The sequence below is a fragment of the Mustela nivalis genome (genome assembly GCF_964662115.1).
Source record: "Mustela nivalis genome assembly, chromosome: 4".
Classification (NCBI taxonomy): domain Eukaryota; kingdom Metazoa; phylum Chordata; class Mammalia; order Carnivora; family Mustelidae; genus Mustela; species Mustela nivalis.
The window spans coordinates 81,730,729-81,757,040 of NC_139023.1; the positions used below are offsets into that span (position 1 = coordinate 81,730,729).

The following is a 26,312-nucleotide window of genomic DNA, read 5'->3' on the forward strand; positions in this document are numbered from 1 at the left end:
TTTTGCTTAACTAGAGTTAAAAGTTGATGTTTTCTAACAAGTTTCCCACAGATATTCATCTGTAAAATCTATTCTCCAGTAGAAACTGGTGATCTAGAAACAGGTGATAGGTTGGATTTGGACTAAATACTGTAGTTCGCTGATCCCTCTTTTAGAATATCCTAAAAGGTTAATAGGTGCTTAAAATTTTTCTTTGCAACTTTAGTGTAATTTCTGTAATACAGATATTATTAGGACCTCTGGTCTTATAGAGCGTATCCTTATAGAATATTCTCAATTTATTTTTGTCTTCTAAATTTTATACTGTAACACCATTGCATTATTCTCTCAGTGAGCACACACTTTATTCTCTTATCTTCTTTGAATATGGGCTCTTTTTTGCTCTCCAGTAGTTCACAAATGCTCTCTCTGGTAAATACGTAGTTTTATTTTTCCCTCAGTAGACACAGAGTCATTTTTTGAAAATAAAGTACTGCTGTTTACCCAAATCTCCTTGTATTAAATCATGATCTATTGAACCTAAATTTGGCACTTTTTGCTTATTCCTGTTAAATTTTATCTGACTTATTTTGGTGATAAATTCCCCCCAGGATTTTATGTATTCTTCCTAGTTTTTAAGTTACAAGTTTGACAAATTATCATGGAAGTGTGGGATTCTTTCTTATGCCTCTTTGATACAAGAAAGAAACCTTCAGAATACTCAATCTTAGCCATGTGACATGGTTGGTTGAATCATCACAATTAAGAAAATATAATAAAAATGGTAACTTGGGGGCGCCCGGGTGGCTCAGCGGGTTGAGCCGCTGCCGTCGGCTCGGGTCATGATCTCAGGGTCCTGGGATCGAGTCCCGCATCGGGCTCTCTGCTCAGCAGGGAGCCTGCTTCCTCCTCTCTCTGCTTGCCTCTCTGCCTACTTGTGATCTCTGTCAAGTAAATAAATAAAATCTTTAAAAAAAAATGGTAACTTGGGGCACCTGGGTAGCTGAGTTAATTAAGGCCTCCTACCACAAGGAGTGCCTGGATGGCTCAGTCCTTAAGCATCTACCTTTGGCTTGGGTCATGATCCCCGGGGTCCTGGGATCAGGCCTGCGTCCGGTTCCCTGCTCAGAAGCCGTCTTTTCCCTTTCCCACCCCCCTGGCTTGTGTTCCTCTCACTGTCTCTCTCTCTTGTCAAATAGATAAAATCTTTAAAAAAAATTTTCCATCACCCAGTTTCCCCATCACCACATCCCCCTCCCCTTCAGCAACCTTCAATTTATTTCCTGTGATTACAATCTCTTACCACATCTTATTCATCCATTCATTTGTTAATGGACATCTGGTTTCTTTCCATAGTTTGGCTACTGTGGACATAGCTGCTATAAATATTGGGGTGCAGGGGCCCCCTTAGATCACTACATTTGTATCTTTGGATAAATACCCAGTAGTGCAATTGCTGGGTCATAGGGTAGCTCTGTTTTCAACTTTTTGAGGAACCTCCATACTGTTTTACAGAGTGGCTGCACCAGCTCGCTTTCTCACCAGCAATGTAAGAGGGTTCCCCTTTTTTTGCATACTCACCAACACCTGTCATTTCCTTACTTGCTAATTTTATCCATTCTAATTGATGTGAGGTGGTTTCTCATTGTGGTTTTGATTTGTATTTCCATGATGCTGAGTGATGGTGAGCATTTTTTCATGTGTCTGTTGGCCATTTGTCTTCTTTAAGAAATGTCGTTCATGTCTTCTGCCCATTTCTTGATTGGATTATTTGTTCTTTGGGTATTGAGTTTGATAAATTCTTTATAGATTTTGGATATTAGCCCTTTATCTGATAAGACATTTGAAAATATCTTCTCCCATTCTGTTGGTTGTCTTTGGTTTTGTTGACTGTGTCCTTTGCTGTGCAAAATCTTTTTATCTTGGTGAAGTCCCAGTAGTTCATTTTAAGCCCCCAACCCTTGATATCAGTTCAGGTCATAATCTCAGGGTGGTATGGCTATTTGATAGTTCTAAGGTCTAGTTTAGAAAATAACTTTGGAACATAAGGCATTTTGTCTATTGTGCTTGTCTTAATTATTTGAAAATACAAGGCTCATATTAAGGTAAATTTGTTAACTTTTTCTGTATGTGAATGTGCAAAAGTAGTGAATCCATATACACCCTCATGTATCACCTGACTGGAGCAGGATGTATGCTTAATATACTTTCCTGGAGTGTGTCACAGGCTTATATGAAAGATCAACCCTAGTCTAGAGGGACATTGGACTCTTTAGTCCACAAATAGAACTTGTCTGGTAACCCATGTTGAAGCAAAGCCAAGTGTTCAAGAGGTCCCAGGCCTAGGAATGTCACATCAAACTTTTCTGGTGTCATTTCTACATTAATTTTGCTGAAAGCACCCAGCCAAAATAGCTTCCTGCAGCAAAGTCACTTTACTATCATCAAATAGAACATGTCATAATGATGACAGTAATTAATTGTTTAAAATATGTAGTAGTTGTGTATCTGATCCATAGGAGATCTAGTTGTTGTAGCTAGTTTATTTTGATATACTTTATTTAATTTATTTCTTTAACAAATTCAAACACTCAATTTATAGCAGGTCAACGGTAGCAAAATAATTAAGTTGACAAAATGTTACCCCTTTTAAGCTACCTCATGTCTCCCAAGTTTCTGTGTGTAATGATGCATTAATATAATCCATGGAAATTCAAAGAAATAATACTTATTCATAAATAATTAGTATAGCAGAAACCAATATTAGTAAATTACACCTCTGTCCTATTTTTTTAATTACTTTAGAAGAAAGAAAATTATATTATGCCAGAGAAAGTTTTATACATAATGAGATAACATTATACTACTTTTTTCTTCTTTAATCCTAGAGAATGGGATATTATAGAAACTGAAGAGCATTATAAGAGCCGATGGATATCAATTAGGATTCTGTATCTTACTATGTTTCTCAGCAGTGTAGGTAAGTATTAGAAATTATATATAATTAGGGGCGCCTGGATGGCTCAGTGGGTTAGGCCTCTGCCTTGGGCTCAGGTCATGGTCCCAGGACCCTGGGATAGAGCCCCACATCGGGCTCTCTGCTCAGCAGGGAGCCTGCTTCCCTTCCTCTCTCTCTGCCTGCCTCTCTGCCTACTTGTGATCTCTGTCTGCCAAATAAATAAATAAAATCTTTAAAAAAAAAAAAAGAAAGAAATTATATATGATTATAAAAATTAGATAAAGTATCTTATTTTTTTTAAGATTTTATTTATTTATTTGACAGAGAGAGACAGTGAAAGAGAAAACACAAGGAGGGGAGGAGGGAGAGGGAGAAGCAGGCTTCCCACCAAGCTGGGAGCCCGATGTGGGGCTTGATCCCAGGACTCCAGGATCATGACCTGAGCTGAAGGCAGATGCTTAATAACTGAGCTACCCAGGTGCCCCTAAAGTATCTTATTTTAATATCACTTCATTTTTAAATTTTTTTATTTTGGTAAAAATCACATAATATAAAATTTCCCATCTTAAGCATTTCTTTTTTTTTTTTTTAAAGATTTTATTTATTTATTTGACAGACAGAGATTACAAGTAGGCAGAGAGGCAGACAGAGAGAGAGAGAGAGGAGGAAGCAGGCTCCCTGCCCAGCAGAGAGCCCGACGTGGGACTCGATCCCAGGACCCTGAGATCATGACCTGAGCCGAAGGCAGAGGCTTAACCCACTGAGCCACCCAGGCGCCCCCCATCTTAAGCATTTCTAAGATCAGAAGTATTGTTTGTCTATATGATTATGTAACCAATATCCAGAACTTATTCAAACTTGCAAAACTAAAACTCTATACCCATCAAACAACTCCTCATTTCCCCCTTTTCACAGGTCCTGGCAACCACCATTCTTTCTGTTTCTATGAATTTGACTACTCTACATACTTCATATAAATGGAATCATACAGTGTTTGTCTTTTTGTGACTAGTTTATTTTATTTAGCATAATGTTCTTAAGATTCATCCATGTTATAATATGAATCAGAATTTCCTTTCTTTTTAAGGCTGAATAATACTCTATTGTATATTTGGTGGGGCGGAAAATCTTTTCCTCTACTTTTTAGGTTCTGTAGCTGGCCCCTGCAAATTAAAGCAATGAAAGGCAGATCAATAGAATGAAAATTTGCCATTTGCAACTACATGCTACATGGGTGGAGCTAGAGAATATAATGCTAAGTGAACTAAGTCAGGCAGAGAAAGACAAATAACAGATGATTCCATTCATGTGTGGAATTTAAGAAACAAAACAAAAAAAACAAAGGAAAAAAAAGAGAGAGAGAGAAATCAAGAAACAGACTTTTAACTAACTATAGAGAACAAACTGATGGCCAGTCAGGGGAAGAGGAAGTGGGAGGTTGGATGAAATAAAGGATGGGGATTAAGGAGTGCATTTGTCATGAGGAGCACTGGGTAATATATGGAAGTGTTGAATCACTATATTGTACACCTGAAAGTAATATAACACTGTATGTTAACTATTACTGAAATTAAGATAAAATAAAGTAAAATACTTCTAATTTTAGTACTTAATTATCTAAAATTATAAGTAATAATTTTAATTTTAATACCAAAGAAGAAAATTATTTTAACTTTGGATTTTAATTAGTATGTTAAACATTTTACCTGTTATAAGTTTCTTGATTGTGAAATTGTAACCTTGATTTCAAATATTAGTTTACTATTTCAGTCCTCTTTTCATCAAAATCAATATTCAAAATACAGTAAAATGAAACTAATAACTAAATTATTTTTAAAAATAGGCTTTCTAAAAAGAACGATGTATTGGGCGCCTGGGTGACTTAATTGGTTATTAAGCATCTGCCTTTGGCTCAAGTCAAGCCCTGCATTGTGTTGGGCTCCTTGCTTAGTGGAGAGCCTGCAGTTCCTGCTCCCACTGTGTGCTCTCTCAGTCAAATAAATAAATAAAATATTGAAATAAATAAATAAAGTCCATGTTATTCATGGACTTTATTCATGTTCAAAAAATTGTATCTATAAATATTGATGAAAGCATTTTAAGCATAAATAACAAACTTTGCCTCTTTACAGGATTTTCCATTGTGATAATGTCAATATGGCCATATCTCCAAAAGGTTTGTACACTTCAATCTATTATTCTCTTAAGTAGCTATAGTAATAGTAACTCTTACATAGTTAAAAGTTTTCTTAAGAATCTCTCTGGTGTCTTATTGATTTAATCCTTACTAGAGTAACTTGAGATAATAATTCCTCAAAAAAGCCTTGCAGGTAAGGTGATCAAATGTTTTATTGTGCAAACCAGAACACTCTTGAAGTGAAGGGAGTACTATATCAGGAAACAGGATCCTGGACAGTCCCAAGCAAATGTAGATGTATGGTGACCTACTTACTAACCACTTTCACATCCTATCAATACTGGCTCCTTGATAAAAAAAGACACTACACATTATACATTGTCTGAATTCCCAAAATGTACAAATGACATTTCAATGCAGTAATTTTGTGCTTTCCTGTAGAATTAATTTGGGTCGTCAGATAACATTGTAAAAAGAATAGATAATATATGTGTTTTTATGCTTTGGTTACTAGATCGGAAGGAGGGGGTCAAGAAGATACAAGTTTAGTGGGTACTCTGATATCAGTTAATCATCAAATCCTACCAAGTCTACCTTTAAAATATATATATGGGACGCCTGGGTGGCTCAGTGGGTTAAAGCCTCTGCCTTCAGCTCAGGTCATGATTCCAAGTCCTGGGATCGAGCCCCGCATCAGGCTTTCTGCTTGGCAAGGAGCCTGCTTCCTCCTCTCTCTGTCTGCCTGCCTCTGCCTCTCTTGTGATCTCTCTCTCTGTCAAATAAATAAATAAAATCTTTAAAATATATATATATTTTATATTTTTATATTTTATATTCATATATTTTAAAGATAGATATAAGTAAATTATATATAATATATATATTTTAAAGATAGACTTCGTAGGACTTGATTATATATATATTGACATATATTTATATTATGTTATATGTCATATATATAATATATACAAATACATATATATACTTGTATATATGTATATATACTGATGTATGTATATGTGTATATTTGTATATATAAAAATAAATTATATATATAACTTATTTGTGTATATTATATATATGTGACATATAACATAATGTAAATATATGTCAATTCTATCTTAAATCTTCAGGAATGAATTTACTGAAAATCAGTATATAAGTTGCAGATATAATTCATCTCTAAGAATATTTCAGTTAAGGTTCTTGATCAAGTTCCTCCTACTCTCCCACCTCCTGTTCACTCATTAAACTGCTAAAGCAGATTAACTCCTGTGATGGCCTGAAACTGCTCTCCTTAAGGTCTTCAATTACTTAATTGCTGAGCAATAGATATTTTTCAGTACTTTAGGTGACATTTGAGTAGCATTTGGCATTGTTGTCCTCTCCCTGCTTCTGAAAATCCTCTCTTAGCTTTTATACATTTCTTTTTCCTGGCTTTGCTCTTTAAATATTTGTTCTTAAAGTCTTTTGTGGGTTTTCTTTTTCAACTTGCTCCTTATATGTCGGTTTTTCCCAGAGGTTGAGCAGTGTGTGTGTGTGTGTGTGTGTGTGTGTGTGTGTACACGCACATATGTGTATGTGTGTTGTAGCCTAAATCCTAAGCTTTGGTCCATGTTAGATCTACAGCAAACAATTTGTTAGATGTATCTACTTGAATGAACCTAGCTTCCTCGGGTCTTTATACATTTTTTTCTGGAATGCTTTCCCTGCCTTTTTCTCTCCTTTCCTCTGTCCTTCCCTTCCACCCTACTTCCCTGTTATCTTTTATTCATTCTTCAAGGCTTTCTTCCAAAAAGCCTTCTCTGGTTGTTCCCCAGCCCAGTTTAAGTTAGAAGGTTTTCCTGTGTGCTTCCATACCCCTTTATCATTAACACTTACCACTGAGTGTCATAACAGTGTGTTTATGGAGAATTAACTACTCCATCTGAGCATTAGGATGTTCAGATGACTTCAACAAAAATACTGGACATATCTGATGAACACCTGAAGATTAAAAATAATGCCTATGATACAAGAACTTACTGACATTTTATATTTCATTTTAGATTTTTTAGTGTTTATGAATTTTTAACTTTCTGAAAATGCTAACTTTTAAAATATCTGATATTTTAAAAGGAATATAAGGACAGAAATACAAACTTCATTTTTTATGAATTTGGTGCCACATTTTCATTGCTACTTTGAAATTTATTTGAAAATGAATCAAAAAATTATATTACTTGAAATTATTACACATGACACTAAAAATTCTTTCCTTACTGGCATAGTCACTAGAATTAAAGCAAAATACTTAACAATTCTAGAGCAATATCTTTTTTCCCAAAAATATATTTCCATGTGTCAAAACTCTTTTTATTTCTGTCATCCTTGTATTCAGTCTGTTTAGCCCCAAAATTATCAAAAGAAGGGTATCTACAATAATTATGTCTACTCAGCACAATATGTTGAATTTTGAAAAAGTACACTCCTTTCTTCAAATACTTGAAAGCTCTTCAAAGGTAAATTTAGTGAGTCCATAAACTTATAATTAGTTCTTTGACAATACAAATAAAGGAATTTCACTAAAAAAGTTATCAACTAATTTTCTCAAGTTATTTCATAACAGTAATGAAAGTTCGCTGTGTGATAGGTACAGTAAAAAACCTTTCACCTTTTGATATTCATAACAACTCTGTGAAATGATTATTACCACTCCTGTTTGGCAGGTGAAAAACTCATACTCAGAAAGTTAGGTAGCTTGCCCAGGATCACACAGCTAGAAAATTGCAGAGCCAAACCTATATGAAACCAAAATCTGACTCAACTAGTGCTATGTCTACTAGGTTAAACTTTTAAAATCTTAATTTAAGGCTACCATCTTTTTTATTATAATATGTTGACAAATATTACTTAGCTTAAATGCCATATGTGAGAAAGATAAAAAAAAACTAGACCTCTCCCCCAGCCCCCCAAAAACCCCAGAAAACAAAACAAAACAGTAATGTATTTGAAAGGAATTTGGCACTGGTGTGAACCTCTGAATTGTACTTCTTTCTGGTTCTGGCTCATAGACTAAGATTGCTTAGACTTTGTTGCCCAGAAGTGGGATAAATTTCCAGGAAGATTTATATTCTTAAACCTAGATTTTAAGTTGGAAGGATAGGTTATCTTATAGGGGCAGGAAGATAGTGGGAATACTCATGCATAAATTATAATAAAGTATAATAATAAAATTGACATATTAGTAAAACAAAGTACTAAAAAATATTCGTTTTTATGTAGTATAGGTTAACATTCATTGAGTCTGTATATATGCTGACATTGCCCTAAGCACTACACAAGTATTGGCTTAAATAATTCTTATATCAACTCTGTGAAGATATCCTCATTTGACAGATAAGGAATTGAAACATGTGATTTCCCCTTCTCTCCCACCCCCACCAGCTAATAATTACTGGATAAGCAAAGCCTGGCTTGGACACTCCTTGATGATGAAACCCAGTTTGGAAACTCTGTATTAACTCATCTTTCTACCCCTATTTCCTAGCATAGTTTTTGTCATAGAAAGGCACTTAGTAACTATTAACTGAAATAATGAGCAATAATCTACACATAAAGAGGCTTGGAACATCCATACTCATGACTTAATTCCTATAGCAAAGCATGACGATTTCTAGAACTTTGACTTTGTCAATGTTGTTAGCATTTTTAGAGAATAATGTTTTGAAATTCGATACCATGTACTTTGGAGTTTGGAAAGGGTTTTGTTTAGAGCTGATATAGATCCAACTTTCACTGAAGTGTAATACAAGTTATTACAGATGATTACTATATACTATATACTCATAAAAGTCTAAAAGTATGGGTATGGGGTGCCTGGTTAGCTCAGCTGCTTAAGTAACTGGTTCTTGATTTCACTTCAGATCATAATCTCAGGGTCGTGGAATCAAGCCCTGTGTGGGCCTCCGTGCTCAGTGCAGAGTCTGCCTGAGATTCTCTGTCTCTCTCTCTCCCTTTTCCTCTGCCCCTCCCCTGCTCTCTTGCTCTCTAAATAATAAATAAATAAAATCTTTTAAAAAAAAATTTTTTTTTAAATGTATGGGTGTGTGTGTGTGTGTGTGTGTGTGTATGAGAGAGAGAGAAAGATTCAGAGAGAAGGAGAGAGAGAGGCAGACAGATAGGCATGGGCTATTAGGAGGATGTTTCTAATCCAAACTTAAGAAATTCTGGAAGACTTTCCAAAGTCACACTGGAGCTGAGTTCTGAAGGTCTGCAGATGTTAGTGTCCCGAAGATAAGGTGTGGGCCAGGGAGTTGGAGGTGGAAGGCATTGCTGATTGCTGGTAAAAGGGAGCAGTAGAGATGCTAGCACAAAGTCCTGGAGGCGAAGAACTTGACTCATTTTGGAAAATTCGAACAGTTCTATGTGGCTAGAAATTAGAATTGGGGGAATTAGAATTGCAGAGAGATGACTTTAGAGAGGAGGGATAGTGGCCAACTTATGAGCTAGTTTTTCATAAGAAGCAGTTTGGATTTTATTCTGAAAACAGTGTGATAGAGATCACCAGAAATGGCCAGAGGACCAGAAATAAGATGCTGTTACTACTATAAGAGAAACACATATGAGCACAGATAACAGTTCAGTTACTGAAGTGACTACCTTCTCTTACAGCGTAGAAACTGTATCTCTGAAACCATTTTATTTCCTGTTGCAATTATAGTAGAATTCTAGGAGATTCCAGTTTTCCAGTCACCATAAAGAATAGTAGTCAATTAATCAGGAAGGAGACAAACCATAAGAGACTCTTAATCTCACAAAATAAACTAAGGGTTGCCGGGGGGAAAGGGGGTAGAGAGAAGGTGGTTGGGTTATGGACATTGGGGAAGGTATGTGCTATGGTGAGTGCTGTGAAGTGTGTAAACCTGCCGATTCATAGACCTGTACCCCTGGGGCTAATAATACATAATATGTTAATTAAAAAATAAAAATTTTTAAAAAAAGAATAGTAGCCAATTAAAAGTTTCCATTGGTCTCTAGCAAATACTATTGTTAGAGCCATCCCCAAGAGTTGGCTTCTATGAGATGGATACTTGACTATAATCAATTGCTATCCTGAGAAGACAGTTTTATCCTTTTGCCTTCAAACCACATTTATTATTAAATTGTGTCATAATTGCTTTTTTGAAAATTAATTAAAATATTTTTATTACATGAAGTTATTTTATATTTTAATAGATCAAAGGCACCAAAGGTAATGTGGGTAGAAAATAAAAACCAGAGTGCCTAAAATAAGAGATATTTTTAAGGCTAGAACTTTAATATTGTGTATTGTTATACATATTCACTCCTATTTCTCATCCCCTACAAGAAAATGTACCCAAATATTTCCATTTTAAACTATTTAAAAATATATTAGAAAAGAAAAGACTATGGTTTTCCTTATGTTCTGTCACTTAACCTCAGTATATTTATATCTTACTTCCTAAAATTTAATGGTGCTGATTTTTCCAAATTACTGTATAGCTTATCATATATTTTTTAAAAGTCTGTTAATTTATTCCATGGTCCCTTTTGTGAGCTAAGATTTTCTATTTTTTTTTAAGTATTTCATTTTCTGAATTTAATCATTTGGTTCTCTCCTCAACATTCATTGTGATATATAAACCTTCTTTCAGTGGTAGAACCCTAAGTTGTCTATGTTGAATGGAAGAATTAATAATAGGTTTAATGAGAGAATTATCTTTCAACTTTGTGTTTTTATTCTCTTCTTTAAGCTTTTGACTATTGTACCCAATTAAAAAAATATATGTTTATGAAAAAAAATACATTTATGGTGCTAATGGCTATTTAGCTTATGGAGTAGCATAAGTCTAAAGAATTATATTTACATTATTTTTTTAAAGATTTTATTTATTTATTTTATTTTAGAGAGAGAGAGAAGAGAGAGACAGAGAGAGAACATGAGCAGGATGGAGAGGCAGGGGGAAGAGAGCAGCAGATTCCCTGCTGAGCAGGGAGCCTGATGGGGGGCTCCATCCCAGGACCCAGGGAACGTGACCTGAGCCTAAAGCAGATGCTTAACCAGCTAAGCCACCCAGGCATCACCAACTATATTTACATTATACTAATTAAGGAATGGCATATTATTTTTATGATGTGATTATTTTATATATATAATGTGGTTATTTTTAACAAGATTTTTATGAACCAGAAATTCCCATAAATCTTCCTAAAAGATGAACCTTCCCAAGCATTTTTTTCCTAGTATGCAGTGAATTGGTAGCACATTTAATTATAATGTCAGAAGTTTGAATCCCTTATTATAAATAACAGTGTCACAAAACTTATATGTTAGAATTATTGTTTTTATTTTTTTAAATAGGAAATGGTACATGGTCTGAAAAATGTATTTAAGTTTTATAACCTTTATTTTTCTTGGATAACAATTCTTAAAGCATTGTACTTTTTTCTGCAGATTGATCAGACAGCTGATGCAAGTTTTTTGGGCTGGGTTATTGCTTCATTTAGTCTTGGCCAAATGGTAGCTTCACCTATATTTGGTTTGTGGTCTAATTATAGACCAAGAAAAGAACCTCTTACTGTCTCCATCTTCATTTCGGTTGCGGCTAACTGCCTCTATGCCTATGTCCACGTTCCAGCTTCTCATAATAAATACTACATGTTGGTTGCTCGTGGATTGGTGGGATTTGGAGCAGGTAATATGTATGTATGTATATGTTTGGCTGTGTCAGATCTACATTCATGCTGACATTTATGGCCCTCTCTCACCTGGTGTCAGCCCCTCAAAATCTCATATCTTACATATAGATATCTCATTACAAATAGACACATAATCTTTCCTGTCATTTTGCCTTTCCTCATGATGTTCCCATTACCTATAGTTTCTTTATTCTGTTCCCATCATTCTTCATCCTTCAAGATTCAGTTCAAGTTCTGTATCTTCCATAAAGCTTTCTTAGGTAACTATTCCTTAACAGATCTTTCCTTTCTCTAGTCTGTGGCACTTGCTTATATACTGTTTTGCATTGTTTTTATCCTTTATCACTAACCAGATAGAAAACTTTTATAATGAGAGACAATTTATGACTTCCTGAAATATTCTGTGGCCCCTTACAGAGTCTTTTGCACATAATAAGAACTCAAGAGAATTTTTTTTCAATAAATTTTTTTCAGCCCAATTCATAGTGGATTTCTTTTTCTGTTTCTTATATTATGGGTGCAAAGCATGCAGTGTCTGACATCTTTATTTTAAAAATAGTTGTAACAATCAGTATATACCATTCACTCAGTGCTTTCTCCATATTTAATAAAGAAAAAAAGTTTAACATTTCCATAATGCCTTTTTCATTCATTCAGATCTTTAACTGTGTTTTCATGTTACTGAAAGCAATATTTTCCATTAATTGATACATTTGCTCAATGTACATGCTTTGTATGATCATAAAGAGAAAGCAGTGATTTTTGTTCTATATAAAGCCAAATTAAGTTGAATTCTATAAACTGAAGGATATTTTCTTTTACTTTGAATTATTGTGTCTTTTTTTAGGAAATGTGGCAGTTATTAGATCATATATTGCTGGTGCTACTTCCCTTCAGGAAAGAACAAGTTCCATGGCAAACACTAGTGCATGTCAAGCATTGGGTTTTATCTTAGGTCCAGGTAGGTATTTTTCACTTGTCATTTCTTGAACTAGGAGAAATTTCAAGGTTCAAATGTTAAATGGGTCCAAGTATAAAACCTCATACCTGAAAGGACACTAATAATTTTTGATCCAGCTGGAGGCTAGGCTCTTTATATGTGTTAACAAATGACCTCTAAAGCAAGTTATATTAGTCCCATTTTACAGATTAGGACACCAAGGCATAGAGAATCTAAATTATTCAAGGTCAGCCAGATAGCATATGGGAAATATGAGGTTTAAAGCTAACTCTGATTCCAAAGTATATGCTCTTTGAAATAATCATTTAGCTTGACTTCTCCATAATAGTTTGTACCGCCCATTTATTAGAAACAAAATTCTTTTGACTGAATAGTCAAGGAAAGTTATAGAAGGCTCTTTACCCTTCTGCCCTTTGCCCATGTCTTTCAGATTTTTCTAAGGTTGAAGAAAATGAAAGAATTTTTAAAAGACTGTTTAAAGACCATTTTTCTTCCAAAGCTTCATTTGAACTTTGAGTGTAAACATTATTAATGAAATTTAATACTTCCCCAAAGCAGGTAATTTTTTGCTGAATAGATAAATTAGTAATCTTTATGCTTAGAAAACATTAAAAAATATATAATTGTCTCATGCTTTGAATATTACAGTTATGAATATCATCGCTTTGAATCCAGCTCAGTTTACTTCATCATTAATATTCCACCCTCACCCGTTTCCATTACTTCCTGTTAGATAGCCAAGAAAAAGCTCTAAAAAAGATAATCTAATTTATCCTTCACCAAAATCTAATGGTTCAGTTTAGTATTCTGTAGAAAAATATAATAAGCACAAATGTAGAATAATTGGACTGACTGCCATATTATAAAATATTTGAAGATACAGTGTGGGTCTTTTTTATTTACCACTCTACCCCTCATATCTAGCACAATACCTGGTATAGACTTAGGTTCTCAGTAAATATTTTGACCACTTAAGAAGTATTTTAAGGATTAAATAATGATAAAACAAAATAAAATAAATGAGGTAAAAGCATGTAATAAATCTCATAACATTTTAGTGCCAAGAAAATGGAAGTTCAGAGACAGTACTAGCTAGTATAAAGGCAGACAGGACATTAGAAAAAAAAAAAGATCAGCACTAAAATTTATATCACCTTGTTCATTGATTTTCCACATTTTCAACCTAAGAATAAAAGAAATAATCAAAAAGAAAGAGATAGGAAAAAAAGGTATTTTACAGATTATCTCATTTAAATATTTGTATTATATTTAAATGTAAATATAGACCAGAAAAAGATTAGTTGACCTTTCCTATAATAACCACATTAACAGCACTAGCATTTAATGAATGCTTACTATGTGCTAGACACCGTTCTAAGTATTTTATATATAGTATCTTACTTCATCCTTGCCTTAAGTTTGCATGTAAATTTTGGAAGAGTCAGATATGGAATCTACATCAGGAAAGCAAACCAGTACTCTTCCAATCTGATATTTGCCATAGATACAAATTTTAAAAATATATATAATTTAAATACCTTACATACACAGTGGTAATTTGAAATGTTGACTTAAAATGTGACATTCTTTTTCTTAAATTAAATCATGATTTATTTATAGAAGAAACTGGATAATTTAGATTTCCTGTGGAGATGTTTTCTTAAAAAGGAAGATACTGACAAGTTACTTTAGATATAAAACTTTGTGAGTATATGTACATCGGTGTTTAACATTTTTCTCATTGTTAGGATCCTTCTTAGACATTTTTTTCCTAATACCACAGATCAATTGTATATCTTTTATGTACTATATGAGTATCTATGCTTTATACAGAAGAAATAATATTGTACCCCCTTCCCCTGAACTTTCTTGCCTCTATTGAGATACATGATGTAGATGGATGATTCCATAATGTTGCTTCCAATCTTGTAAATGTCTTTCACATTTTTTTTAGCTTGTGCCTCCTACTTAATAATTCATCTGTATACATTTTATTTTATTAAGTTTTTCAGACTTGTTTTGCTCTCATTGGAGAAAAGGGCGTGACATGGGATACCATTAAACTACAGATAAACATGTACACAGCACCAGTTTTACTTGGCGCGTTCCTGGGAGTTTTAAATATTATTCTGATCCTTATTCTATTAAGGTAATTATATAGAAATGATGAAACTACCTTTGTAAATTGTGAAATTAAATAAGCACTATCATTATTGGAAGATAATTATTCCCATAAAGGCTTTGTTTGGCTTTTGATATCTATAATTGTGTTCGTGTTTTTTTGATCAGCTAATGAATATAGTACTCAGAACAAATAATGGACAATCTGATAATTGAGAATAAAGTCTTTGAAGACTAAAGGTTTGATCTTGATTTCCTAACTATAGGTTTCTAAATTGGGGAATAGCATGAAAGTAACATTTTAAGTTGATTAATGATTGGTATCAACCTTAAATCCAAAAGTTATTTACCTCTCCTATCTTTTTTGTTCATTAGAAAAAATTTTATAAAACTACAGAAGTTTTATTACTTTATATTTCCTTGGAGTACTTTATCCAAAGGCCGAACAACATTAACAAAAAATGTTCAAAATCATGGAAAACTTCAAATATTTATTAAGGTAGATCATGTGTGCTTTTGAATGAATTGAATATTATTTTTCATTTTATAGGATAATATAATAATTGTAACTTGTACCTTTTAAATTTTGTTGGTTATATCTCACTGGTAGTAATCTCATTAGTCAGAAGTCAGTAAAAGAAACCCATATCAGAATGTGCAAAAATAGGAGGCTACTAATAAATTTAAGTCATTTATCTATTATACTAAGTTTTTCATGGATACAATACTTATTTTTTTCTATTTAAGAGAACATCGTGTGGATGACTCAGGACGACAGTGTAAAAATGTTAATTTTGAAGAAGGTACTATTTAACCTGTTTGACTAAATTGCTAGAATTGCACATTATCAAAGTGTTTCTGATGATTCTGTCTGTCTGATATTTACTTGGATTTTGCTTCTGAGGACAGTACAGTGGGTGACTGGGGAGGATCTTCAAAGTTGAAAGTTACCTAAATTGATTATTATTTTTGAAAAGATTTTATTTATTTATTTGAGAGAGAGAGAGAGCACAAGCAGGGGGAAGAGCAGAAGGAGAGGGAGAAGCGGGCTCCCTACTGAGCAGGGAGCACAATGCAGTGCTCAACCCCAGGACCTTAGGATCATGACCCCAGCTGAAGGCAGCCCCTCAACTGGCTGAGCCACCCAGGTACCCCTAAATTGATTATTGTTTAAAAATGCATGCCCAGGAGCTCCTTGGGTGACTTAGCTGGTTAAGCATCTACCTTCGGCTTGGGTCATGATCCCAGGAGAGTCCTAAGTAGGGCTTCCCCTCCAAGGGGAGTCTGCTTCTCCATCTGCTGCTTCTCCCACTCATTCTCTCAATCTCTCTCTCTCAAATAAATACATAAAATATTTAATTTTTTTTTAATTTTTAAAATTAAAAAAAAATTTTTAAAGGTATGCCCAGATCAGTTATTTGGTGTTCATGATTGGCAAGGCTAAAACCATTGCTAAAAAATCACTTCCTCTTTGTTGTAAAGAGCCAATATCCTAAAACCCTCCAGTTCTTTGGGATGATTTCAGTAACTTTCCTTCTAAATGTGTTTTTCTGTCTCAAGCATTTCTTTACTCCCTTAATCATGGGAATAGGTTTCTCTCGTGTATTTTTATTCTTTTGGTGTACTCTTACAAGTGTATATTTTCATCCCTTAGATCTTTCTCTGAACTCAGAAGTAGGTATCCAATCTGGCCAGTAGGTATATTTTACTAAATAAACCACTATTTTACTTCTTGGGGAGTGTACCCCTCTGTGCAAAAGATTGCAACTCAGTTCTTACCTTTAAGGAGTTTGGAAAATTGTGAAAAAAACAAAGTGTTATTTTACTAAGTACTTTTATAGCCATTTTATTTAATTTTCATGACAAAACTAGTGGAAGGTTAAGTTAAAAGTAGTAGGGTGGAGAACAGAGTGGTGAGGAGCATTAGTAAGTTTTTGAAAAAAGAAGTCTGATAATAGATTTCATGTGAGACTAATACAGATGTGTAAAGGACTGAACTAGGGCAGCAACTAAGAATGGAGAAGGGATAGATACGAGTTTTTGAAGGGAAAAAAAAGTCAAGATTCTTGGCAGATTAGATATGGCATATTAAGGAATAGAGGGAGTTGTTGAAAATGTCTGTCAGGTTTTGAGTCTAGGTAAGTGAGAGAATGGGCGAGAACAAGAATTTAGGAAGGGACATCAGTTGAACAGAGAAAATGATTTCAGTTTGGATCAAGCTAAATATACTGCTACAGTAGAAAAACTCAAAAATGCTGAGGCATTTGTAATTTTGGCCATTGAGATCAAAGCTAAAGATACAAATTTCAGAGTAAGCCAGTGAAAAACTATAGCAACAAAGAGGGAGAGGAAAAAAAAGGAAGGGGTAGATGAATTAAGTGTGGCAAAATATTGTTAGATAGAGGGGCTGAATATATATTTGAAAGTTTTCAAAATGAAAGAAAAGCAAAGTAAAGAAAGAATGGTGAGCAAGTGCCAGCAGGGGGTATAAGCCACTTTGCTTAAAACGTGAAAAATAGGGTGCTAACTTAAAGGACCTATCAGATAAAAGGAATGAACAGTTTGAAGAGGGTGAGTATAAGGTGCTAAGACAAGGGAGATACATCAGAAGTGAAATCTTTCCAGAAATTGGAAAAGGATAACAATATCAATCAGTGCTTCACTGACTTTAATATGCTTATAAAGCACCTGAAAAGCTTATTAAAATGCCAGTTCTGAATCACTAGGCCTAGGGGAAAAGGGCTGATTAGGGCTGCCAGATAAAACACAGGATGCCCAGTTGAATTTGAATAATTTTTTAGTATAAATATGTCTCAGCCAGTTAAATTTAGATTTCAGATAAGCAACAAATGATCTTTTATTTTATTTATTTTATTTTTTATTATTTTAAATAAAATTATATAATAATATATTTTATTATATAACATATAATAAAATACATATAAATAATATATAATAAAATAACATATTTTATTATATATTATTTATTTTATTTATTTATTTTTACAAATAATCTTTTAGTGTAAATATGCCTCAGATATTTCATGGAACATTCTTATACTTAAATTTCAAATATTGCACAGAAAATATTATTATTATTATTTATCACAAATTCAAACTTAACTGGGTATCCTGTATTTTTATTTACTAAATCTGATGAACGTAGTGATATTCTGAGAGTCTACATTTATAATAAGCCACCATGGGAGCTGATGCTGCTGGTCTCTGAAACACACTGTCCAGTATGGTAGACACCAGCCACATATGGCTATTTAAATTTAATTTAAATAACATTTAAGAAATTCCTCAGGCACACTAGCAACATTTCAAGTGTTAAATTATGGGTATATGTGGCTAGCATCTAACTGAATTATAGAACACAGGCAAAGAACATTTCCATCATGTCAGAGGTCTGTTACACAGCACTGCACAAATGAGAGTTTAGAAAGACCAAACTTATTTTCTTTCTTAAGAATCTAGGTACTTCAAAATGGCTTCCAAAACAAAAGTTATTTTTCAATTTCAGTAAGTATTTAAATCTGCCCGCTTTTTTGCTATTATTAAAAATATTATCATTGGATAGGTTATAATTTCTAATTACATAGTCTTTGAATTAATATGAATCTATTGTTTTCTTAAAAATTCTTATAATTTGGGGAGTCTGGGTGGCTCATTCATTAAGCATCTGCCTTCAGCTCAGGTCCATGATCCCAGGATGCTGGGATCAAGCCGCTCATGGAGCTACCTGCTCAGCGGCAAGCCTGTTTCTCCTTCTTTCTCTCCTGCTCCTTGTGCTCCTTTTCTTCCTGTGTCTTTCTCTCTCTGTCAAAGAAAACAAAAAAACAAAAATAAAAACTTAAAAAACCTCATAATTGGATACCCAGTCGGTCCTCATAATCTAGAATGCAACAGTTCAGAGCTTTCCCCATTGAAGCCAATAGTGGGTAAAGGCTGCGGAAAACTAAGCGCATTTGAAGCAAACTCCAGTCTTACTTGGGGCAGGGTTGCCTTTTGATTCAAAGGAGTAAAGACTGGCTTCTAACTTTTTTTCTTTTTAAAGATTTTATTTATTTGACGACAGAGATCACAAGTAGACAAAGAGGCAGGCCGAGAGAGAGAGAGAGAGAGAGAGAGAAGCAAGCTCCCTGCTGAGCAGAGAGGCTGATGCGGGACTCGATCCCAGGACCCTGAGATCATGACCTGAGCCGAAGGCAGCGGCTTAACCCACTGAGCCACCCAGGCGCCCCGGCTTCTAACTTTTTTATGATGAGAAAAACTGTCTGAGGGAAGTAACCCCTTGCCCCCTGCTGCTGCTGCACATATGCTTAAAGATAGCATAAAATAAAGATGTTCTTGAGTTACCAACTTGGTTTACTCTGAATAAGTGGATAATTTATAAAATAGCGTGACAGATGTATATAAGTAAATATATATGGCTTCACACTTCTTGATTACATCAGAAATAGTCCTATTCACAGTCAATAGTGTGCAGCTTAACTACATAGTTCAAGATAAATAAGTACACTCACTTTGCCCTCCTAATTTATTATTTTTGTTTTAAAGATTTTATTTATCTGACTGAGAGAATATACACAAGACACAAGCAGGGGAGCGGGAGAGGGAGAAGCAGGCTCTCCGCTGAGTGGAAAGCCTGATGTTGGGCTTGATCCCAGGATCCTGGGATCATGACCTGAGCCAAAGGCAGACACTTAACAACTAAGCCACCCAGGCACCCCTGCCCTCCTAATTTATAAAACCACCATCAAATCTTGGTGGTTATTTGCAATATATATTTCTTTTTTCTTTTTCTTTTTTTTTAAGATTTTATTTATTTATTTGACAGAGAGAGACAGAGAGAGAGAGAGAGAAGGAGCACAAGGAGAGGGAATGGGAGAGGAGAAGCAGGCTTCTGATGATCAGGGAGACAGATGTGGGACTTGATCCAGGACCCGGGGTCATGACCTGAGCTGGAGGCAGATGCTTAATGACTAAGCCACCCAAGTGCATTCCTTGATAAAAATATAAATAATGACATAAGGACTTCGAAAAATTGTGATAATAGCATGAAGATATTTACTAATTCTAATTTCACATAGCATTGAAATTCAAAATATATATCCATTGAAGTGAATCACAGAACTAACTGATTTAATAAACTATTATGAGGTCTTCATTGAAATCCTCGTAAGTTTAAAATTTAAGTGAAATAGGAAAAAACCTTGCAATGAAAATTTATTTTTAAAAGATTTTATTTCTTGAGGGCGAGAAAGAGAGTACATGAGCAGGGAGAGAGGCAGAGGGAGAGAGAGAGTGAATCTACAGCAGACTCCCCACTGAAATGCAGAGCCTGATGCAGGGCTCAATCTCCTGACCTTGAGATCATGACTTGAGCTGAAACCACGAGTTGGCTGCTTAACCAACTAGCCACCCAGGTGCCTGCAATGGAAATATTTTTAGTATGAGATCATTTTATATAATTTTATAATATTCCTGTTTTAGATTGAAAGAAAGTTTGTAGAAAATACAACTATTTCCTATAGATAACAAAAAGTATAGCTCCTGGAAAGAAAATTCACTTTATTTTCAAATTTCATTATAAAAATTATTTCTGTTGGGGTACCTGGGTGGCTCACTTGGTTAAGCATCTTCCTTTGGCTCACGTTGTGATCCGAGGAACCTGGGATTGAGCCTTGCATTGGGCTTTCTCCTCTGAGAGGAGTCTGCTTCTCCCTCTCCCTCTGCAGTTCCCCCTGCTTGTGCTCCAGCTCTCTCAAATAAGTAAAATCTTTAAAAAATAAAAATTATTTCTGTCTTAAATTGTTACTTTTAAACTGCTTTGAGCCTATAAGTGATTTTAAATGTTCAGTCATAGAATTTGCTACATATAATTCTACATTATTTTAGTGTCATTAGAAAAGTTAGATGTTTAAGTCATAAAATTTTTCTCCTATTTATTACAGCAAGTACAGATGAAGTTCAGGTTCCCCAAGGAAATATTGATCAAGTTGCAGTTGTGGCCACCAATGTTCTGTTTTTCGTGGTTCTATTTATCTTTGCCCTTTTTGAAACGTAAGTTTTATTTTGTCTTCATCAAATCACATTACATAAATAATGCAACTTATAATAATGAGTAAAAATTATAATGAATAATAATGAATAACATGATTTGATGAATAACATGATATAATGAATAATGCAATTCTTAATGCAACATTAATCAGGTATATTGATGTTCTCAAAAACTTTATGTAAGGCATATTTTTTGTCATGATGAAAAAAGTACATATAAATTTTATGCTTTTAACCTGAATACAGTTTAATACTTATCTGTAATCTTACTACTTTATCTCACTTCCTTATAAAGGAATCTGTTCACTAGTCTTTCTTTTCTTTTTCTGAGTTTTATATATATATATATTTAATGTAGTTCTAAAACTTCAGTGCCATGATTTAATTAACTTTAGGCTAACTATCTATTTATATTTACATGTATCTATAACTATCTATTTATATTTACATGTATTGGGTTCAGTCTGGCAACCTGTTAAAACTATTCAAGCTCTGATCCTGAAAAAAAAAGTAGTATATTACAAAATCCTTGACTTGTGTAAGTTTTGTTGACTCTTAGCTATCATATGGCTTTTTATTTTTAAAATGCCTTTCCATTTTATTGTAAAAATAGTACATTCTTGGTATAAATATTCTAAACTCTATAACTGTATCTCCACATCCACTTCTTTCCCTGGAAGTAACCACTGCTAATATTTCAGTATTAATTTTTCAAATTTTTTTTCTATACAACTATAAGTAGTGGGGTGTATGTATGTATTAAATCAACCTGGAATATGGACATCACTTGAAAATTTGGTTTATTCCTTTGTAATCATTGTAACATTTTTATGCCAGTACATGTAGATTTGCTTGATTTTGTATTTTTAAAATTATTAAAGTATGTGAAAATTTCAGTTCATCTGATTTTGGGGGCATTTTTAAAAATTGTGGTAAAATATACATAACATAAAGTGTACCATTTTAACTATTTTTAATTGTTTTTTTTTTTTTTTTTTTTTAAAGATTTTATTTATTTATTTTACAGAGAGAAATCACAAGTAGATGGAGAGGCAGGCAGAGAGGGAGAGAGAGAGGGAAGCAGGCTCCCTGCTGAGCAGAGAGCCCGATGCGGGACTCGATCCCAGGACCCCGAGATCATGACCTGAGCCGAAGGCAGCGGCTTAACCCACTGAGCCACCCAGGCGCCCTTAACTATTTTTAATTGTACAATTTAGTGGCATTTAAGTCTATTCACAAATGTTGTACACCATGACCCCTATCCATTTCCAGAATCTTTTCCTCATTCTAAATAGAAGTTTTACACCCATTAAACAGTAAGTCCCCAGTGCCCCTCACCCGGCCCCTGGTAGCCTTTATTCTACATCCTCTGTGGGTTTGCCCAATCTAGGTACCTCAAATAAATGGAATCATACAATACATTTCCTTTTGTCCTTTTGTGTCTTGCTTATTTCACTTAGCAAGATGTTTTTAAGGTTCATCCATATTATAGCATATATTTGAATTTCATTCCCTTTATGGCTAAATAATATTCCATTGTGTGTGTATACCAGTTTCATTTATCCATTCATCTATCAGTGGATTTTTGGGTTATTTCCACCTTTTGGCACTTGTGAATAATACTATGATGCTGTGATGAACACTGGTGTGTACAGGTATATGTTTGAGTCCCTGCTTTCAGTTCTTTTGGTTGTATACCCAGAGGTGGATTTGCTAAATCATATGGTAATTCTATGTTTAACTTACTGAGAAACTACCAAACCATTTTCCACATTAGCTCTTCTGATAATCAAATTAAAAATGGTAATGTTCTTCTTTGTTTTAAGAATGAATATCTTAGGGATGCCTGGGTGGTTCAGTTGGTTAAGCGGGGGCCTTCGGCTCAGGTCATGATCCCGGCGTCCTGGGATCGAGTCCCGCATCGGGCTCCTTGCCCAGCATGGAGCCTGCTTCTCCCTCTGCCTCTGCCTGCCATTCTGTCTGCCTGTGCTCGCTCTCTCTCTCTCTCTGATAAATAAATAAAATCTTTAAAAAAAAAAAGAATGAATATCTTAACTATATTTCTTTTTTTTTTTTTAATATTTATTTATTTGACAGAGAGAGAGATCACAAGCAGGCAGAGAGGCAGGCAGACAGAGGGGAAGCAGGCTCCCCGCTGAGCAGAGAGCCTGATGCGGGGCTCAATCCAAGGACCCTGAGACCATGACCTGAGCCAAAGACAGAGACTTAACCCACTGAGCCACCCAGGTGCCCCAATATATTTCAATTCGATTTTGTAGCCAGTTAATAGAGGAGATAGAGAGTAGGAAAAGAAGCTTAGCAAGGAAGGAGACAGTCATATAGAAGAACAACAACATTCAAGAGTAGGGAAAGAAGGGTACCTGGGTGGCACGGTCAGTTAAGCATCTGCCTTCAGCTCAGATCATGATCCTGGAGTCCAGGGATAGAGCCCATGTTAGGCTTCCTGCTCAGAGAGGAGTCTACTTCTCCTTCTCCCTCTGTCACTCCCTCTGCTCCTTCTCCCTCTCTGTCTCTCTCTCACTGACTCTCTCAAATAAATTAATTAAATCTTCCAAAAAAAAAAAACAAGAAGTAGGGAAAGAAATACATTCAGAAATAGGGATGAAAGAGACTGAGGAAGAAAAATCCAGCAAGTTTCTAATAACTTAATTATAGTAACATTGTTAATATTATGTTATTACTTATTTCAATGAAATTAAAAAGAAACCAATTTAAACCGATTTAACCATGACTAGTTAGTTAGAATGGTAAGAATTACAGTTTGTTTCTTTTCCTGTCCTTCAGAATTTTTGCAATGTGGATCTATTACTTATATAATTAGAATAAATATTAGTAAATAAAAAATACAAACAGCCTGACTTAGTAGCTAGTGCACGTAGCAACAAAATGTGCTTAAAATGTGTTAATTTTTTTTTTTTAATGTAGAGCTGGTGTCATTTCTAAAAGGGGGTCAAATTCTTGAATATATCAGTATTGTTATTAAAGCTATTTCACATTTATAATGCCTATGATTTAAATTAAAACGGTTTTTTTTGTTGTTGTTTTTCTTAGAATTGTTACTCCATTAACGATGGATATGTATGCCTGGACTAGAGAACAAGCTGTATTATATGATGGAGTAATACTTGCTGCTCTTGGAGTTGAGGCAGTTATTGTTTTCATGGGGATTAAATTACTTTCCAAGAAGTAAGTTATGTGTCTTTGATTTTGTTTCAGTGAATTTTAAAATAGACTTTTAAAAAAGTCTTTTTTCTAAAAAAGTGAAACATGAAACAGAGCTAACAATGTAAACAACTGTGTTTGTAAAATACCTTAAAGTTTTTCTCTCATCGTGTATTACTTTTAGTCTTTGAATGGTTGCAAACAGATTTAAAGTTTATTAAAAGAGCATGATATTTCTATACCATATGACATATTCTTTGGTAAAGCAAGATATTTTACAAAGTGAATTAATTTCTTCTAACATATCTTTTGTATATTATGTTTTATTTAAAGTATTTCTTAAAGTGTATTTTATAAAATTCTATTCTGCTGTATAGGTTGTACAACAGAAAAGATTGAATGGTTAAGTCTGGAAAATTCTGGTTAAAATTACCAAACTTCTTTTACTCTAAAATTTCCAGATCTTCGGTGCATAGATATAATATCACCATAATGACAAAGACATTATGTAGCATTTCTCAAAGTTACTTGTAACTTTGACCACAGAACATTTCTTTTCTAAAAAATTTTTAAAGATTTTATTTATTTATTTGAGGGAAAGAGAACAGGAGCATGAGCAGAGGGAGGGGGAGAAGCAGACCCCCAGCTCAGTAGGGAGCCAGCTGGGCTGCAGGGCTCAATTCCAGAATCCCAGGATCTCAACCTGAGCCCAAGGCAAACACTTAACAGACTGAGCCACCCAGGCACCCCAAGAACATTGTTTTAAAGAAGCATTTTGTAAAACTACAACTGCAATAACATGCTTTGGAGAAAGTGCTTGTATAAAATTAATTTCATTCATATAGTCTAGGATGGCACATTAGTTGATGAATTTGACAATTCTAAGAATATGATTATTCCTAAAATGCTTTAATAATACTTTAGAAATTTAGGGGCAACTGGGTGGCTCAGTTGGTTAAGCATCTGCCTTCTGCTCAGGTGATGATCCCAGCGTCCTGGATCGAGACTGCTTCTCCTTCTCCTGTCCCCTGCTCATGCTCTTTCTCTCTCTCACTCTCTCTCAAACAAATAAAATTTTTAAATCTTTTAAAAAAATACCTTAGAACTTTATAAAGTTCTAAAATCAATGAACAAATCTTGAGTCTGTGTGTAGGGTTAAGCGCAATGGGAGATACTATGAAGATTCCTATGTTTATAGACCCGAATAGAGGAGCCAAAATACAGATACAAACATAGACATAGATTTATATTCAAAATAAATAATAGTAAATGCATTACAGAGTAGAGCAGTCCTGCTGATAGGCATTCTTACAGATTGTCCAATTCATACCTTCAAAGAGCTTGTATTCTATTGGGTGGGAAAACCAATAAATAAAAATGTGAAATCAGGTAGTGATAAGTACTATGAAGAAGAACAGAGAGAGGAAGAAAATAAAGAGTAGCAAGGGCAGGGTTGGGAGAGAGCAGCAGTGTTAAAAAGAAGCAGGAAAACAAATTTGACCAGGGCAGAATGAAAGAAATGGCAAATGGGAGAATTGGACAATATGTAAGAATGCCTATCAGCAGGACTGCTCTACTCTGTAATGCATTTACTATTACTTATTTTGAATATAAATCTATGTCTATGTTTGTATCTGTATTTTGGCTCCTCTATTCGGGTCTATAAACATAGGAGTCTTCAAATTGGAGAATATTAGGTTAGAAAGATGTGAAACCTTTAGGTATTCTGAGGGTGATGTGAAGTGTTTGGGTTTGTATATATTGTTTTAGGAAGTCTTTTTTAAAATATTTCATTTATTTATTTGAGAGAGAGTGAGCAAGAGAGGGAGAGAACATGAGCAGGGTGGCAGGGGGAGAGAGAGAAGCAGACTCCCCACTGAGCAGGGAGCCTGATGCAGGACTTGATCCTAGGATCCTGAGATCATGGCATGAACCAAAGGCAGATGCTTAACCAACTGAGCCCCCAGGTACCCTGTTTTAGGAGACCTTTGGTCTTGTTTGTATATTTCGCTTTTATTATAGAAAACCTCTAACATATACAAGCGAATAGAGAGCGTCATGTACTGAATTTCTAATATCCATTACCCAACTTCAACAATTATCAATCCTTGGTAAGTGTGATTCATCTGCCTACTCCACAGGGAGGCTGCTTGAGTTTCTCTTCCTCTGCCCCTCCCCCCAGTGCATGCACACAGGCGCTC

The 26,312-nt window shown here is 34.5% G+C and overlaps 1 protein-coding gene across 2 annotated transcripts in view; it reads left to right on the top strand.

Annotated features, from left to right (window-relative positions):
• MFSD8 (major facilitator superfamily domain containing 8) overlaps positions 1–26,312 on the top strand; it is a 36,814-nt gene that overhangs the window by 2,312 nt on the left and 8,190 nt on the right. For both annotated transcript variants that reach the window (XR_014310880.1, XM_082727572.1), the window contains exons 2-9: positions 2,868–2,959; positions 5,071–5,114; positions 11,533–11,773; positions 12,625–12,738; positions 14,743–14,887; positions 15,607–15,662; positions 20,820–20,928; positions 24,001–24,135. Coding sequence is in view for 1 of the 2 variants with exons in the window: in XM_082727572.1 (XP_082583698.1) it covers positions 2,868–2,959; positions 5,071–5,114; positions 11,533–11,773; positions 12,625–12,738; positions 14,743–14,887; positions 15,607–15,662; positions 20,820–20,928; positions 24,001–24,135 (936 nt within the window). In the remaining variant the exon portion in view is untranslated. The remainder of the gene's footprint in view (positions 1–2,867; positions 2,960–5,070; positions 5,115–11,532; positions 11,774–12,624; positions 12,739–14,742; positions 14,888–15,606; positions 15,663–20,819; positions 20,929–24,000; positions 24,136–26,312) is intronic.